This window comes from Brassica napus, chromosome C3 (assembly GCF_020379485.1).
Source record: "Brassica napus cultivar Da-Ae chromosome C3, Da-Ae, whole genome shotgun sequence".
In the NCBI taxonomy this organism is placed as follows: Eukaryota; Viridiplantae; Streptophyta; class Magnoliopsida; order Brassicales; family Brassicaceae; genus Brassica; species Brassica napus.
Genome location: NC_063446.1, coordinates 12,935,860 through 12,954,552, shown reverse-complemented (window position 1 = coordinate 12,954,552; position 18,693 = coordinate 12,935,860). Strand labels below are relative to the sequence as shown.

General features: G+C 34.2%; 2 protein-coding genes across 2 annotated transcripts; both read left to right on the top strand.

The window, feature by feature from the left end:
* The first annotated feature begins 8,966 nt into the window (after positions 1–8,966).
* Positions 8,967–9,872, top strand: LOC106408318 (LOB domain-containing protein 36-like). Its single transcript, XM_013849112.3, has one exon. The coding sequence runs from the start codon at positions 8,967–8,969 to the stop codon at positions 9,870–9,872; it is 906 nt and encodes a 301-aa protein (XP_013704566.1).
* Positions 9,873–10,404: 532 nt separating this feature from the next.
* On the top strand, positions 10,405–11,772 carry LOC106408315 (probable CDP-diacylglycerol--inositol 3-phosphatidyltransferase 2). The gene is made up of 8 exons (XM_013849109.1): positions 10,405–10,435; positions 10,825–10,864; positions 10,905–10,949; positions 11,034–11,099; positions 11,175–11,289; positions 11,365–11,421; positions 11,501–11,599; positions 11,713–11,772. The coding sequence occupies exons 1-8, from the start codon at positions 10,405–10,407 to the stop codon at positions 11,770–11,772; spliced, it is 513 nt and encodes a 170-aa protein (XP_013704563.1).
* The last annotated feature ends 6,921 nt before the right edge of the window (positions 11,773–18,693 follow it).

Sequence of the window (18,693 nt, the reverse complement as noted above, 5' to 3'; positions counted from 1 at the left end):
TACGGGTGCGGGTTAAGACTATTTTTTGCGGGGCGGATGCGGGTTGGTGGATTTTGATTTACGGATACCCGCCAACCCGCAAAATAAAATAAAAATTAAAAAAAATCTTTTTTTTTTGAAAAATTCGATTTTTTTTTTGAAAAATTCGATTTTTTTTTAGAAAAAAAATATTTTTTTTTAAAAATAATTAAATATTTTTAAAAATAATATAAAAATTACTTATAAATATATTATTTTATAGAAAAAATAATTAAATAATTATTTTTTTAATTAAAAATATAACCTACGGGTCCCGCGGGTTACCCGCAAAATAAAGCGGGGCGGATGCGGGTATTAGTTTATTTCTTTGCGGGTTGAGCGGGTCGAAATTTTAACTAAAAAAAAAGAAACGATCCGCGGGTTGGCGGGTCATGCGGGGCGGGTTGACCCGCGAACCCAGGCCTACTTTCAACTTTATTCTCTTTTTTGGCACCCTCATGTTAGCTTGTGGGGCTAGCCAACTTGGTGCAAAAGGGTTTACAAAAGCTGATCCAGATGCGCGTGATCGGACACCTTTTGCTAGGCTATTCGTACGGAATTTTAAAGATCTAGGAATATAAGCAATTGAAAGTTCAGAAAATTCTTTGGATACAGCCTGTATTTTGTCGAGCTCCGAATCCAAAGTAGACCAATCTTTCTCCTTTTGAATGAGTATAACCAGTTGTTCACAGTCGATTGAAAGACCATCTCTCTGTGTCCAAACTTCAGTATCACTTGCATTGCCCATACCAAACCTTCAGCTTCCGCTTGCAGTGGTGATTTGGTGCGTGTATATCGGCCCTTGCTCCAAACAGCATTGGAAAGTCACCATCCATTAACACAAAGCCAAGTCCAGATATGTCTCTTTCATTTATCCAGGATGTCTAGTAGGAGCGTTTCTTTGCGGAGGAACAATTGTATCCGTTATCTCAACTCCCATATCAATCTCCATAATCTCGTCTACACGTTGAGCTATCCTCCAACACTCTGCTTCAATTTTATTCGCTAATGGGAAAGACATAATTCCTACGACACTATTAATGATTGTTTTTTTTGTAACACCGATACGGCAAACTTATGTTTTATTTAACAAAACACTTATTTTAATTTTGTATTAAAGAATCAATCATATTTTATATTATCCATAATTTTAGTAAATTAGCTTATTTGTCATGTTTTTATTAGGTTTTAGCTAAATCATTTATTTATTATTTATTTTTAGCTAAGTCACTAATTTATTAATTAAAAAATACCCTTAACTAATATTATATATATATATATATTAAGAAATGAATTTTATATTAGTAATATTAAATTTCTATTTATATTAAAATTTAGTTTGTTTTTCTTATTTGTCATATTTTATTAGGTTTTAGAATTTTAGATAGGTCATTGATTTATTATTAATTTTTAACTGATTCGATAATGTGTTAATTAAAACAATACCCTTAATGAATTTTATATATAATTAAAAACGAATTTATTTTAATCATATAAAGTTTATATGTTATATTAATATTAAATAATTGATTCTAAAATAATATAATAAAATTATCAAAAGTTTTAAAAATAAGATAATTCTTATATATATTTTGTTGCTATCTCAAAATAATATTTTTATTATAAAAGTTAAAAAGATACAAAAAATTATAATTAAATATTATTCAAGAAAAAAATATTTATATAAAAATATTTTCTAAACTGTTTCTAAGATATGAGTGTTTTAAAAAATTTAACACGGGGTATTTAGAACACGGGATTTTGCTTATGAGAGAGTGGCTCGGGAATGGGCTTCGAGATGGGTCGAATGGGCTCTGAAAATAATTTTTTTTTTAAACACAAGCCCAGTCCGGATGACATGGCATCTTGGTTGGTTCACAATATTTTGCCCATGTGGCAGGGTTTAGAAAGGAGGGATTTAGTCCCTTTTATATAGTAGGATTATGTTTGTTATATGTTTTTTTTAAAAAAAATTGTTGCTTTTACCGAACCTTTAAAACAAATACATGAATACTTGTAGAAATAACAATAAAATGAATGACAAATCTGAGTATTTAGGCCTTAATGAGTTTTAAACGAATTTATGTATTTCTCATAAGAATACAATAGCATTGGCCTTTTGACATTCGGCATGTAAGCTATTTTCATAAGACAAGAGGAGTGAGCAGGTTGAGATGGTGTTGCCGCTTTTGTGGCTGTCGGGATTGTCTCTTCTATCTCTTGGTGTGCATGTGTTTATTTCACTTTTATTTGATGGGTAATATGTAAACAAAAATTGTTGTTAGTTGTATTTATCAGAGTTCGTAACTTTTTCTGCTTTTTCGTTTAGGTGATTTTACTGATCTTGGTTGTCGTCTTCGTCTTCTTCGTAAGCATCTGTGAAAGTAAGTTTGTAAATTGTTAAATAGCTAGCTAGCCGTGTAGTTTGTATTTTTTTTTGCTGACTCGATGTATGTTTCGTTGAATTTTAGTTCAGGTGATTGGTTGGTATATTTGTTTTGAAGTTTATTTGTAAGATTAGACAAAAAGAGATGTGATCATTAATGATTCGTCTTTTTTGGATTCTAGTTTTTGGTGTTTTGATTGTTTGAGACTGTTGTGGTTTCTTTTAAGCTGTAAAAAAAAAGGTTTGTGTGAAATTAGTTTGATAAGTAAGGGAGATAAATAAACAACAACAGATCTTGGGTAGGAAATATCTTTGATCATTGATGTTAGCACAATATATACAGTAATATAAAGAGAATTGTGTGCTGATTATTTTTTACGGATCAATGAGGAGACGAATCACGACTCGAATTATATTTTTGGTGAGGTCAGAGCTCTGGATAGCACGTATTTGACCAACCACATCTACTAGTTTAAATATCAGTTATGATATCAAAACATAATATAAACCCAGCTGCAATATGATATTATACATTGGAGTTCTAGGTTTGTGTTCACATTCACTTAGAGATTGTTGAACAGTCTAATCATGACTGGAGATTGATCTCAGGAGCACCTGTGATGACTTCATCAATAATGGTTGGTGGGATAAAACGAATGAAGAATGAATGATCTATCTTGTACATGCTTAAACACCTAGTAATCTCAAAACGATCGACTTTCACAATGAACAAGATCTACCTGACGACACCTAAACACTCTTCGTTTGCTTTTTCGGTTTGACAGTTAAAAGAAAAAACTTATGCGTGTTATGGTCTTAAGAAATTGAAATTTATAACCAAAAAAATGAAACACAAAAGCGCAGGCATCCAAATCGCCTTTGGCTTTAGCGTTGGGAAGCTTCTTTAGTCACTTTTACATATGGATTAAAGACGTAGTTTGCCTCTTTTACTCATCCCTCTCTCTTTCCTTCTTTCCCAGGTCTTCAGTTACTAATTCATGGCCAAACTCAAATCTCTTTTGCTTAGACACTCGAGCCTAGATCCAAACAATAAAATAAAAAATTGGCATCTTCACATGTAAGATATAATTATTTTACAAAAATATATTTCTTGTTTACATAATTTATTGTTGGTAAATTCTAATATACATGTATGCATGAAGAACACTGGAAACAGAATGAAATAGCCAAACTCTTTCTCTAAAGTTGTAACGGAATTATCAATTATATAATGAAAGAACGTTCATAATGAAATGATGTGAATAACTTATTCTATCAGTTTCAAAGTTTACTAAATACTTTAAATGAAATGAAATTATACTCAATCAAAATTTTAAAATAAAAAAAATTAATATCAAATTGACCAAAATTTTTCCAATAAAGAATATAAACCCTAGTGCAACCATGATGCTTTAGTTAGTGTGTAATTTATTTAGAATATTTAAATATCCTACTATATAAAAGAGACTAAATCCCTCCTTTCTAAACCCTGCCACATGGGCAAAATATTGTGAACCAACCAAGATGCCATGTCATCCGGACTGAGCTTGTGTTTAAATATTACTATAATACTAGAGGTGTAGCTCCGCGCAAGCGCATGGATAATGACAAATACATGTGTTATTGTAGTTTTCAGATTGTAGTTTCTTGTATTGTTATGAAGGGAATACCATATATGCTATTGTAGGTGAGAAAATCAAAATGTAGTATGAAATGTGAGAAAGAGGGAACGAGTAATTGTGTGTGTAGAATGTCTGAGTTTATATCTGTACTATTAAAGGGTCAAGCTCCGCAAGTCACTTACTCTGTCAATGGAATAGAGTATCATATGACTTACTATCTCACCGATGGTATTTACTCGAAATGGGTAACTTTTATCCAATCTATTCCAATGACCGAAAGCAGTTTTATTTGCGCAACGTCAAGAAGCTGTCTGAAAAGATGTCGAGTGTATTTTTGGAATCTTGCAAGCTCGCTTTGCCATTGTTAAAAATCCAGCATTTTTTTGGGATAAAGTCAAAATTACAAAGATTATGAGAGCATGTATCATACTCTATAATATGATAGTAGAAGACGAACGAGATGGATACACTCAATTTGATGTTTCAGAGTTCTAACAAAGAGAAGACACTTGAACTTCACATGTGGATCTCACGTATTCTACAGATATCCCTACAAATGTCGCCAATATGATGGATGTTCGGACTAGAATTCGTGATAGAAAAATGCATCAACAACTGAAAGATGATTTGGTCGAACATGTATGATTTAAATTTGGACGTGATGAAGACAACAACTGATCTCAGATGCATCTTTCTATTTTTATTGTATTTTTTACTAATCTTTGTTTTAAAGTTTTATATTTAAATCTATGTTTAAAATGTTATCTTTTATAATGTTTTATTTAATAAAAAAATTTATCTTTTAATTTTTACTTTAAGAACCCCAAAATAAGAGACTTGAATTGGAGGTGCTAAATATTCGGGTCTCTTGATTAGGTTTTTTAACCTCACATTTATTATCCCCTATATATTAAAAGAGAAGCATTACAACATATTTTTGTAGTCACATGTCATCACCACACAATTTCTTAGAATCCTTAGAAAAATATGTTGGTCAGTATAAATATATAAAAAAAAGCATCAGAGACAGACATGCTCAACAATTGAAAAAAGACAGTGCTGGTAGATATGAGAGGTTGGACTCCTAGATCTAGCATGACCTATATATAGCGAAGCCGTTCGTATCAGTTATGAGACGCTAGCGTTTTTGATGGTGTGTGTAAAGAGGGGGAGATGAAGAGATAGAGGGAGACTAAGAGTTCCATGGATTTGATTGGAGAAGTTTAGACAGTAGCGTATGTGTATTGGAGGGGAGGTTCAGGATTGGGAAAACTTTAGGTCTCAGTCGAAGACGAAGAGCTGACGACTTGCAGGCTTTTTATGACCAGTTTTATGGTTTATTAAGATAGGCTTAAGCTTTAATCAAATGTATACGCTGATGTAATAGATGGGCTAGCGAATTTAAAAAATAAGCCCACAAATCAATCAGTAAATAATAGAAAACGTGATTTGTAAATCATTTTATTTATTTGTGGGACATTATTAAAACGACCTTCATAAATATATATTAGTTTCGGCCATCAATGTACAAAGTATTCTTTAGTCTAGTGGTATAAATGTTGGTGTTTATATGTCAATAACCCGGTTCAAACCATGGGCTTGACATTTTTTCACTTTTTTTAAAAGTGGGGCCCACAAAATGTTGACGTGGCGCGCTGAGGAGCCTTGAAACTGCCTCATTATAATGTTGATTACTGATCCCCCAAGATGGTACGTAGTCTACCAAATATAACTTAATAGATGGTGTCTCTAGGGATAACAAAAAAAAAAGTTAATTACGATATGGTAAGGTTAATACTGGAGTCTTTTTTTTTCTGAACACCAGGTTAATACTGGAGTCGAAAGCCATGAACCTGCTGCTGTTTTTAAAATGTGTGGGATTGGAAGTGTTTCGGTTTCGGCTAGCAGTATTGGGTTAAGTTCGGGTATTGATCGGCTGTATTTCATAGGCCCGTTAAATTTACTATTGGGGGTTTAGGCGTCGTGGGCTTTCTATGGTATTCGCCTATATACTATTGGGGTTAAAATCAGCCATGAAAATTAGCTTGCGTTTAGAGGAAGAGGACTTATCTCGAGAGGAGATTATAAGAGCACAATTATCGCGGTATTTGGGGGGGGGGGGGGGGGGGGGGTTCTCTTAAGTTAATTGTGTAAGAACCATGTCTTAATTAGGGGGAGTGAAGAGGCATCTCTTAAAGGACACGTGCAGGCGTGTGAGAGGAAAGAGGCCCGATAGTCTTCCTTCTCTCTCTCTCTCTCTCTCTCTCTCTCTCTCTCTCTCTCTCTCTCTCTCTCTCTCTCTCTCTCTCTCTCTCTCTCTCTCTCTCTCTCTCTCTCTCTCTCTCTCTCTCTCTCTCTCTCTCTCTCTCTCTCTCTCTCTCTCTCTCTCTCTCTCTCTCTCTCTCTCTCTCTCTCTCTCTCTCTCTTTCTCAAGTTCTCTCTGTGCGATTCAAACAGCGACTCTGTCTCTCTCGGTGGCTCCTCGACGAAACGGCTCCGTCTGCCTCCGTGGATGTCATCGACGAAGGGAATCGGTGATTCTCTCCCTCGTCGTGGCTCTCCTCGACGGCGACGGTCCTCTATATCTCTCTGACTCTCCTCAAAGCGAAAGCTACTCTTGTGTTCTTCACTCATGCATGTCTTTGATTAGGCTTCTTCTTGTTCTGATCGCATGTTTGATTTGATTTGTCGGTTCGATTCTGTCTCGGCTGATCTTCAACGTCTTCTTGATATTGGCGAGCATCGTGGATTTCCCGGGATGATAGGAAGCATCGATTGTATGCATTGGAAGTGGAAGAATTGTCCCACCGCTTAGAAAGGGCAATATTCTAGGACAACTTTTATCCAATCTATTCCAATACCACAAGGGTCGAAAGCAGTTTTATTTGCGCAACGTCAAGAATCTGTCTGAAAAGATGTCGAGCGTACTTTTGGAATCTTGCAAGATCGCTTTGCCATTGTTAAAAATCCAGCATTTTTTGGGGATAAAGTCAAAATTAGAAAGATTATGAGAGCATGTATCATACTCTATGATATGATAGTAGAAGACGAACGAGATCGATACACTCAATTTGATGTTTCAGAGTTCCAACAAAGAGAAGACACTGGAACTTCACATGTGGATCTCACGTATTCTACAGATATCTCTAGAAATGTCGCCAATATGATGGATGTTCAGACTAAAATTCGTGAAAGACAAATGCATCAACAACTGAAAGATGATTTGGTTGAACATGTATGGTTTAAATTTGGACGTGATGAAGACAACAACTGATCTCAGATGCATCTTTCTATTTTTATTGTATTTTTACTAATCTTTGTTTTAAAGTTTTATATTTAAATCTATGTTTAAAATGTTATCTTTTATAATGTTTTATTTTATAAAAAAATTTATCTTTTAATTTTTTTTTTTAAGAACCCCAAAATAAGAGACTTGAATTGGAGGTGCTAAATATTCGGGTCTCTTGATTAGGTTTTTTAACCTCACATTTATTATCCCCTATATATTAAAAAAGAAGCATTACAACATATTTTTGTAGCCACATGTCATCACCACACCAATTCTTAGAATCCTTAGAAAAATATGTTGGTTCATATAAATATATAATACACTTTTTATTAAACTAACCATAAATTAATCATAAATGTTTTTCATTGTTTCCTTAAATAAAAATCACAGAATTACCTAATGTGGCTAAAGTATATATGACAATTAATGATTTTGAATAATAAAGATTTGATAAAAAATAGTCTATTATCTATCATTTTTTAAAATTTTAACTTATTAAAATAAATTAAACAACCACATAAACTATATAATAAAAATTTAGATCTTTTTCTATATGTTATATTTTGAATTTTTAAAAACAAATGTAAATGACTAAAGTTGTTAAAAATCTCACATTGAAATTTTTGTGATCTATGGTTTAAAATTTATGTTATAACAAGATACAAATGATTACGAAATTACATAAGTAGGAAATCTCATTTAATAAATATTATATATATATATATGTATATTAATATTTTTTTTAAAAATAAATTATATACCATATAAAATACATAAGTATTTTAATTTCGAATTTGCTTTGAATTTTTTTGATAAACATTTTGAACAATTATTAACAACTTAATATTTAGATTTTAAACTTTGCATTGAATGTTTTTACAATTATAAATTATTAAACTATTAAACATCCCACAATTTTTTATTGTTATCATTGATTTAAAAAATATGTTATAAAGAAATACAAATGATCAAAAATAATATGAATATAAAATATTTTTTAACAGATGTTAATATAAAAAATGTACTATAAATCTATGTTAATATCATTTAAACTTAATTTTACACCATATAAAATAAATAAAAAATGTTTGTCTGGATTAATAAAATTTATTTAAGTATTTGTACCAATTTAATTATATACGTAATAGTTACTAAATTTTTAATTATTCAATATATATTTATTATTTCATAATATGTAAAAAATATATAATACTTAAAAATAATTTATATATAATATTCATTCCGCTAGTTTAATACTATTAAAGAAATCACAATAGACCCTAAGATGAGCATTAGGATAATCATGCTCTAATCCACGCACGTGGTTGCACAAAGAAAAAAAAAAGGATCCGACGGTTGTAAATGCTACACCAACTAATCTCAACGTTATAATAACTGAAGCGCGCTCCTTTTTCTCTTTCGTTTTTTATTATCTTTCGTTTTCTTGGAGCTTAAGGCACTGGGAGCTCACACAGAAACATCTGAATAATACTGAGTCGAGGTACGTTTCGTTTCTTCCTTAGATATATGATCTGTTCATATATAGTTTGGTTCATGCGTGGATTAGTAGATCTTATTATTCATTAGGTTATCTTCGTCGATTCGTTTAATTACCATAAAGAAACATAATCTTTGTCTTCTTTCTATAGATATGGCGCAGAGACCACGATGTGGAGCATGCAGGCTTCTGAATAAAAAATGCACAGAATCATGTGTCTTTGCACCTTTCTTCCCTCCGCAAGAGCTTGAAAAGTTCCAGTGTGTGCACCATGTGTTTGGGTCGTCCAACGTGAAGAAGATGCTCAATGCAGTAGACTTTGGTCAGCGTGAAGCGGTTGTTTTCACACTTGTGTACGAGGCTCGAGCCAGAATCAAAGACCCCATCTACGGGTGCGTCTACCGCCTCTTCCTCAAAGAACAAGAGATAGTTATGCTTCGACAAGAAAACGATTCACTCAGGGATCAACTCGCGCTTCAGATAGGTTATCAAGGTTTAGTTCAAATGCAGCCTACGCAGCAGATGGATCAGCAACAAAGTGGTTCCGCGTTTGAAACGCAGCCTACGCCGCAAGAGATGCGTTCCGCGTTTGAAACGCAGCATCACACGGGTCCTCAAACTCAAGAAAGGGGTTTCACGTTTGACACGCAGCAACAAAGCGGTTTTGCGTTTGAAACTCAGCAACCCATGAGTTATCAAGGTTTCCCGCAAGACATAGTGAGAGGCTTGCAACATGGTCAAAGCGATGTTGGGCTTGAGGCCATGTTGTCCAACACTATACAGCATTCTCTGCAACAACAAAGTGGCTTCACGTTTGATAGGCAGCAGCAAAGGGGTTTTGCGTTTGAAAATCAGCAACACATGGGGTCTCAAGGTTTCACGGAAGATATAGGGAGAGGCTTGCAACATGATCAAGACGATGCTGAGTTTGAGTTGTGGAGGGCTGGCCTCGATTCTGAGTTTGCTGAGTTTCTGTTGTCCAACACTACACAGGCTTCTCTACCACTGCCACCGCAGGACAAGCAGACGAACTCTGAGACCGACAAGGAGGTTGCGTAATGGTTCACCTGATCGTTAGTAAAAGAAGAGAGCACTTTTAGGCTTTGGATTTGCGTTTTGTTATTCTTTGGATATAGTACATTTACATTCCTTCGTCACATCTTACCTCTAGAAGATATAGGGTCTTAACTGTGGCATGGCATCTTAACCGTGGCATGGTAACTGCAAATATGTACCGTGGTGGCATGATAAAAATCTAATCAAATATGTATTGTGCCTTTGCATTTTTTCATTTCCTGATGCTCTTAGTATCCCTTTATATAGTAGATGGTTTGTGTTGCAATATATATAAATGGGCGGATCTAGGGCAAGAGTAAGTATATATCATGGTGGCAACTAAACACTAGTTATATAAGAACATGGTTGCATGCACCATACCATAGACAATCTTGGAAATACTTCATTGTGGAATGATAATTGAAGAAAGAGTGATCTACTTCTTCAGTGTCATAGGACCGTCTTCTCTGAGTTTTTCTAGCAGTGTCCACAATCCAACGGTTGCTTGAGAATCGGATTAAACCGGAATAATAACATGGGGAGCTCAGAGAAAATAGATTTGCTAGGTAAAACTTACTTTATGTGTGTGGCAAGATAACAACAAGACCTGAGCAATGAACACTGTACCTAGGCGACGGTAAGAGTAAAGGAACAAACTTCATGAGAACCCAACAAGGGAAATGCGTAAATACGTAAAAGACAATGAGACCTTGGTTGAATTTACGAGCTAAATTGACACTTGAGAAGGAAACAGGTTCTTTTGACAATGCGAACAATGAGACCTTGGTTGAATTTACGAACCACTTGTTGCGTTGTTTGGTTCTTATGGTTTGCTCATAAGTTCCTGACGTTTATGTTACTACTTACTAGTTTTGAGTTTCATGTAGTCGGATATATTCTAACTTAACAGCAAATTCTAACTTGACACACGTATCTTGTCTTCTTCCCCTTTCAGTGTCTACATTTGGAGCTGTTCTTGACATGGTCACAGACAAGTTAATCGTCTGCTACGTATTATCCACGTTTTGGTTACAGAGTGAGCACAGCGTGTCTTCTCGTGATTATCTCCCAAATATACAGGTGAGAGTGTTCGGTTTGATGGATTTGGCTGATTAATCTACGTTTAACATACATAGTCTTGGACTTACAACTACTACAACACAGGCCTAGCTTGGTGTTCCTCTCACTGCTGGCCTTAGATATTGCTAGTCACTGGCTTCAAATGTACAGGTACTCTTCATTCAACTACTACATTTCGTATATAGATTTTGTTCATAGCACGAAAAAATAATACTCGAGTCACAGTACATTTCTATCAGGGAAGACCAGCCATAAGGATGTGAAAGATAGCACGAGCTGGCTGTTTAGACTATACTATGGTAACCGGATGTTCATGGGTTATTGCTGTGTTTCCTGCGAGGTTAGTTACACTTGATAGACCAAACTTGTTCGATGCAATTTTCTTGTAACACTGAGTTTTCTCAAATGACTACAGGTTCTTTACATAATCCTCTTTCTTATAGCAAAGAACCATACTGAAAATCTGATGACCGTGAGCTTCTCTTCTCTTCCCCTTTTAATCTCTATTAGCTAGCTTTGCGCTTTACAATTTCACGGGTTCCATTCTTCAGGTGGTGGTTGAATCATTGACGAACTTTTCACCGCTCTCTTTACTCCTGGCTTTGAGCATATTTGGTTGGTCGATCAAGCAGATCATCAATGTGATTCAGGTAAATAAAGCTGATCCACAAATAATCAGTCCCTCCAACTCCACGATAGTAGTCAGCAGTTTCTGGTTTCTTATCTTCTTTTTGTTGTTGTTGTTTCTTTGGTGGCGTATCAGATGAAAACGGCTGCAGATGTTTGTGTCCTGTATGACATAGAGAAGCAGCATAAGCGCTGAGGTTTGTGCTCTTTGAATCGTGAAAAAAACTCTTTTGTTACATGTTGTGTATGACACTGTGTACATATATGGATGGATGCATCTGGCTTAATGATGGATCATGGATTTTATACCCTTGTCTTGCCTTTGTTTTCTATGATATGAAAGATAGTACTTCATTGCAATGTAGTCATATGTTTCTGAATAAATACAAAATTTAACGTTAATATATTTGGTTGATCACATTATTCTAGTTGAGTGCAAAAAAAAAAAAAAAAAAACTGGTGCATTGTTGGCATCTTTAGACGACCATTTTAAGGACTGCAACCGCAAACGCCAAAAACGACACAAGACTGATCAAAAGAGCTTTCTAACACAGATTCTCCATCAAACTTGTCTACCTTGGAGCTCAGAAACGCCATGCTTTTCTCCAACAATGCTCTCTTCATCTCCAAATCTCCCAAACGCCCTGCCATCTCCGTTAAACCTTGACGGAAGCTCTTCACCTCATTCTCCTTACATCTCACCTCTGTCAGTATCCTCTCCATCTCTTGTCTCTAAAGCAAAGCATATCGCTCACACATATCTTTCTCCACCACTGTCATATTATGTCGATCATAGCATCTGGACGCTCTGATCACTCCCACCTGGATCCGATTTGGGAGACTCACCTACTGCAAGAATTAGATTTGCTAGGTGAAACTTACGTTATGTGTTGTCAATAGTAAAATAAAGATCAGCGTTTCTGCAAATTATAATCTTGAAGGAAGATATGATCATTCTGAGTATGAAATAGCCTTTTGATGCTGCTGTGGAATGTCCATTTAGGAATTAGGATATAAAGAATCAAGTTGATGTGAGTGTAAATATCGTTGACGGTAAATTTATAGTTAATTACGTCATGGGGTCCAAGCACATGAGTATCTTTTCTCCTATTTAAATTACTAGAGGTCGAGTTACGTGCAAGCGCGGGGTTGTTTGTGTATGCTGTTGTTGTTCAGTTTTACTTAGTATTAGCGTTATTAGTTATGTTGTTCTTACACTTGTGTTGGTGCGTGCAGTTATTTGGCAAAGCAGAGGGTCGGAGGTGGTGGAATTAGTAGGGAGGCAACTGTTTGTTGTTGATTACGTGTAGGACACTTTGTGAACGAAGACCAGTTGATACATACATATTTTTTGTATTTAGTTGTCTGCATCCCAATTCCCACCGAGGAACATATGATGGTGTGCTTGTGTCACTTTTTCTGGGGTTTTTGTTTTGTTTTGGTGGCTATTGAATTTTAGTTGGTTTTTTTGATGCATTGTTTAACGTCGATGCCATGTAACTATCTGAACATGTTCTCATGCATGAAGCAAAAGACATGCTTATTATCACGAAATGCAAAGACCCATCAATGTTCCCTTTTATTTAAAAACCAAGTAACTCTTCTCCTGGTGGGAGATAGTTTGCAGATAATTAAAGACAACCAAAGTTGAAAATAGGAAAAAACATACGAAAATGGTTATTTCATTGACACATAAGCTAAGTGGGGATGACAGTTTGATGGACTTGAAACAATCACTCACGTGCCTCTTTTCTTCGTTTTCAAAGCTTGGCATTGCTTCATCAACTTCTTCGGCTCTCATGGGCACATGAACCGTGTAGCCAACAGTTGCTGCTGGTAGTATAGATTGGGAATCCACGTCTGGAGTTTTGTTGCTGCTGGCGGTCTAAAACACAATTGTACGTATGTGTTTAGATGATGTTATTTTGTTAGATATATGCATGAAAGTACTATATTCAGCAGAAATTGTATAGCATCAACATGTTTCTTGAGAAAAAATAGATGACTATCCATAAATATTTTTTGGATTTACCGTGGTGACCACCATGACAAACTGGGTTATATCATCTAAGTTCATAAGACCCCTAAAGGGGCCGCATCATCGTCAGTCACACAAAGCAAGTACACAACCACCGTACTGGTGTATGAGATTATATAAGTTTTCTTAAAGCATGAGCAAATGGATAAAAACATGAGAACTATGTGAAAGCGGGCTTGGGTCAATGAGCTTAAAACATACCATAAGCCGAGTCGTTGTTGAGGCGTTTTTGAGGTCAGTGCCTAGCAGAAAACGTTTCTGGCCAACAACATCTGAAAGTTAACAAATGGAATTAAGAATCAGTAGCTAATAGATGTCAAAAAAAAAAAAAATCAGTAGCTAATATGAATGTACGGCGTTGGAGAAATTTGACTGTGATATATAAAACTATACCGGAGGTTCTAAGTTTGTGTTTGCAAGAGCCTAGAGATGATCGAACCTTTGTCCATCTTCCAACTTCAAACCTATCATCTACGATCGCTGCCGTCCGTAAAGATTGTCGGTAAGAAGAGTTAAATACGTAAACCAATAGTTTTAGTTTTTATGAAATATGGAAGGAAGAAATCATTCATGTTAGAGTGAAGATGACGGTACCTTTTCTTCTAGCAAAAGGAGGGTGATTCCTATAAATTCACCATTTTTATTGATGTTACGGGGATCCCAGTAGCTGAGGAGACGGCCAACAACAAATTTGAGAAGACCGACAAAGGCGGAGAGCGTTAAAGGTGGTGGGGAGGACGGCAATAGCATCAGAGACAGACATGCTCAACAATTGAAAAAAAAACCAGTGCTGGTAGATATGAGAGGTTGGACTCCTGGATCTAGCACGTCCTATATATAGCGAAGCCGTTCGTATCAGTTATGAGATGCTAGCGTTTTTGATGGTGTGTGTAAAGAGGGGGAGATGAAGAGATAGAGGGAGACTAAGAGTTCCATGGATTTGATTGGAGAAGTTTAGACAGTAGCGTATGTATATTGGAGGAGAGGCGCAGGATTGGGAAAACCTTAGGTCTCAGTCGAAGACGAAGAGCTGACGACTTGCAGGCTTTTTAGGGTCAGTTTTATGGTTTATTAAGATAGGCTTAGGCTTTAATCAAATGAATAAACTGATGTAATAGATGGGCTAGCGAATTTAAAAAATAAGCCCACAAATCAATCAGCAAATAATAGAAAACATGATTTGTAAATCATTTTATTTATTTGTGGGACATTATTAAAACGACCTTCATAAATATATATTAGTTTCGGCCATCAATGTACAAAGTATTCTTTAGTCTAGTGGTATAGATGTTGGTGTTTATATGTCAATAACCTGGGTTCAAACCATGGGCTTGACATTTTTTCACTTTTTTTAAAAGTGGGGCCCACAAAATGTTGACGTGGCGCGCTGAGGAGCCTTGAAACTGACTCATTATAATGTTGATTACTGATCCCCCAAGATGGTACGTAGTCTACCAAATATAACTTAATAGATGGTGTCTCTATGGATAACAAAAAAAAAGGTTAATTACGATATGGTAAGGTTAATACTGGAGTCTTTTTTCTTTCTGAACACCAGGTTAATACTGGAGTCGAAAGCCATGAACCTGCTGCTGTTTTTAAAATGTGTGGGAATGGTAGTGTTTTGGTTTCGGTTAGCAGTATTGGGTTAAGTTCGGGTATTGATCGGCTGTATTTCATAGGCCCGTTAAATTTACTATTGGGGGTTTAGGCGTCGTGGGCTTTCTATGGTATTGGCCTATATACTATTGGGCTTAAAATCAGCCATGAAAATTAGCTTGCGTTTAGAGGAAGAGGACTTACCTCGAGAGGAGATTATAAGAGCACAATTATCGCGGTATTTGGGGGGGTGGGGGGAGGGGGGTTTCTTAAGTTAATTGTGTAAGAACCATGTCTTAATTACGGGGAGTGAAGAGGCGTCTCTTAGAGGAAACGTGCAGGCGTGTGAGAGGAAAGAGGCCCGATAGTCTTCCTTCTCTCTCTCTCTCTCTCTCTCTCTCTCTCTCTCTCTCTCTCTCTCTCTCTCTCTCTCTCTCTCTCTCTCTCTTTCTCAAGTTCTCTCTGTGCGATTCAAACGGCGACTCTGTCTCTCTCGGTGGCTCCTCGACGAAACGGCTCCGTCTGCCTCCGTGCATGTCATCGACGAAGGGAATCGGTGATTCTCTCCCTCGTCGTGGCTCTCTTCGACGGCGACGGTCCTCTATATCTCTCTAACTCTCCTCAAAGCGAAAGGTACTCTTGTGTTCTTCACTCATGCATGTCTTTGATTAGGCTTCTTCTTGTTCTGATCGCATGTTTGATTTGATTTGTCGGTTCGATTCTGTCTCGGCTGATCTTCAACGTCTATTTGATATTGGCGAGCATAGTGGATTTCCCGGGATGATAGGAAGCATCGATTGTATGCATTGGAAGTGGAAGAATTGTCCCACCGCTTAGAAAGGGCAATATTCTCAGACAACTTTTATCCAATCTATTCCAATACCACAAGGGTCGAAAGCAGTTTTATTTGCGCAACGTCAAGAAGCTGTCTGAAAAGATGTCGAGCGTACTTTTGGAATCTTGCAAGCTCGCTTTGCCATTGTTAAAAATCCAGCATTTTTTGGGGATAAAGTCAAAATTAGAAAGATTATGAGAGCATGTAGCATACTCTATAATATGATCGTAGAAGACGAACGAGATGGATACACTCAATTTGATGTTTCAGAGTTCCAACAAAGAGAAGACACTGAAACTTCACATGTGGATCTCACGTATTCTACAGATATCCCTACAAATGTCGCCAATATGATGGATGTTTGGACTAGAATTCGTGATAGACCAATGCATCAACAACTGAAAGATGATTTGGTTGAACATGTATGGTTTAAATTTGGACGTGATGAAGACAACAACTGATCTCAGATGCATCTTTCTATTTTTATTGTATTTTTTACTAATCTTTGTTTTAAAGTTTTATATTTAAATCTATGTTTAAAATGTTATCTTTTTTAATGTTTTATTTAATAAAAAAATTTATCTTTTAATTTTTTCTTTAAGAACCCCAAAATAAGAGACTTGAATTGGAGGTGCTAAATATTCGGGTCTCTTGATTAGGTTTTTTAACCTCACATTTATCATCCCCTATATATTAAAAGAGAAGCATTACAACATATTTTTGTAGTCACATGTCATCACCACACCAATTCTTAGAATCTTTAAAAAAATATGTTGGTCCATATAAATATATAATAAGCTTTTTATTAAACTAACTATAAATTAATCATAAATATTTTTCATTGTTTCCTAAAATAAAAATCACGGAATTACCTAATGTGGCTAAAGTATATATGACAATTAATGATTTTGAATAATAAAGATTTGATAAAAAATAGTCTATTCTCTATCATTTTTAAAAATTTTAACTTATTAAAATAAATTAAAGAACCACATAAACTATATAATAAAAATTTAAATTTTTTCCTATATGTTTTACTTTGAATTTTTAAAAACGAATATAAATGACTAAAGTTGTTAAAAATCTCACATTGAAATTTTTGTGATCCATGGTTTAAAATTTATGTTATAACAAGATACAAATGATTACAAAATTACATAAGTAGAAAATCTCATTTAATAAATATTATATATATATATATATATATGTACATTAATATTTTTTTTAAAAATAAATTATATACCATATAAAATACATAAGTATTTTAATTTCGAATTTGCTTTGAATTTTTTTGATAAACATTTTGAACAATTATTAACAACTTAATATTTAGATTTTAAACTTTGCATTGAATGTTTTTACAATTATAAATTATTAAAACTATTAACATCCCACAATTTTTTATTGTTATCATTGATTTAAAAAAATTTTGTTATAAAGAAATACAAATGATCAAAAATAATATGAATATAAAATATTTTTTTAACATATGTCAATATAAAAAATGTACTATATATCTATGTTAATATCATTTAAACTTAATTTTATACCATATAAAATAGAAAAAGTGTTTGTCTGGATTAATAAAATTTATTTAAGTATTTGTACCAATTTAATTATATACGTAATAGTTACTAAATTTTTAATTATTTAATATATATTTATTATTTCATAATATGTAAAAAATATATAATACTTAAAATAATTTATATATAATATTCATCACGCGCAAGGCGCGGATCTTAATCTAGTTTAATACTATTAAAAAAATCACAAGAGACCCTAAGCGGAGCATCAATATACAATACTACAAGTTGAATAAGATCAACATCTAGACTATCCACGTAGGCAAATTAAATCGACCTACTGATCTTATACAGTAAACGGTTAGAAAGTATGAAATAGTAAATATATATTAAATAATTAAAAATTTAGTAACTATTACATATATAATTAAATTGGTACAAATACTTTATATAGGTTCTCACAGTACGATGCGATGCTTTCATTCCACGAGTACATAAAACATTACATTATATATAAAAATAATAAAAAATTACATTATATATTTAAACATTATGAATCAATGTATTTCACATTACATGAGCGAAACGTAATAATTAGTAGTTCTAAAAACCAAACCGAATAAAAGAAATAAGAATACTTATCGAATGGTACATATAGTTAAATGGGCCTAACCGAATGTAATTTTCACAAATATTACTAATAAATTGTATGTATACACATACAATGTAACTTACCAGATAGATACGAGTCACGCAAAAAAATATATAAAACTAGCTTACAACTTATACTATATCCAAATAAAGTCGCAAATAAAGAATACTTATCAGAGTAGTCGTCAACAAAGTAGATTATTAATTTATAGTCATTTTTTCAAGTTCAACACATAATATATACTAAGTACGAAAAAACATAAAAATCCCTAAGATTTGATCATTATATATTATTTATTTCAGTCAAATGTTTTATTGGGTTTAAAATATAAATTTTTATATATATTATTTATTTTATCTTATATTTTACTCTTAATAGGGTAATTATGCCGTGGTTATGAAAGTTTTTATCATATCATAACTTATGAGGTGCATCTAATATCCAAATATATTGTGTAATTATTGATT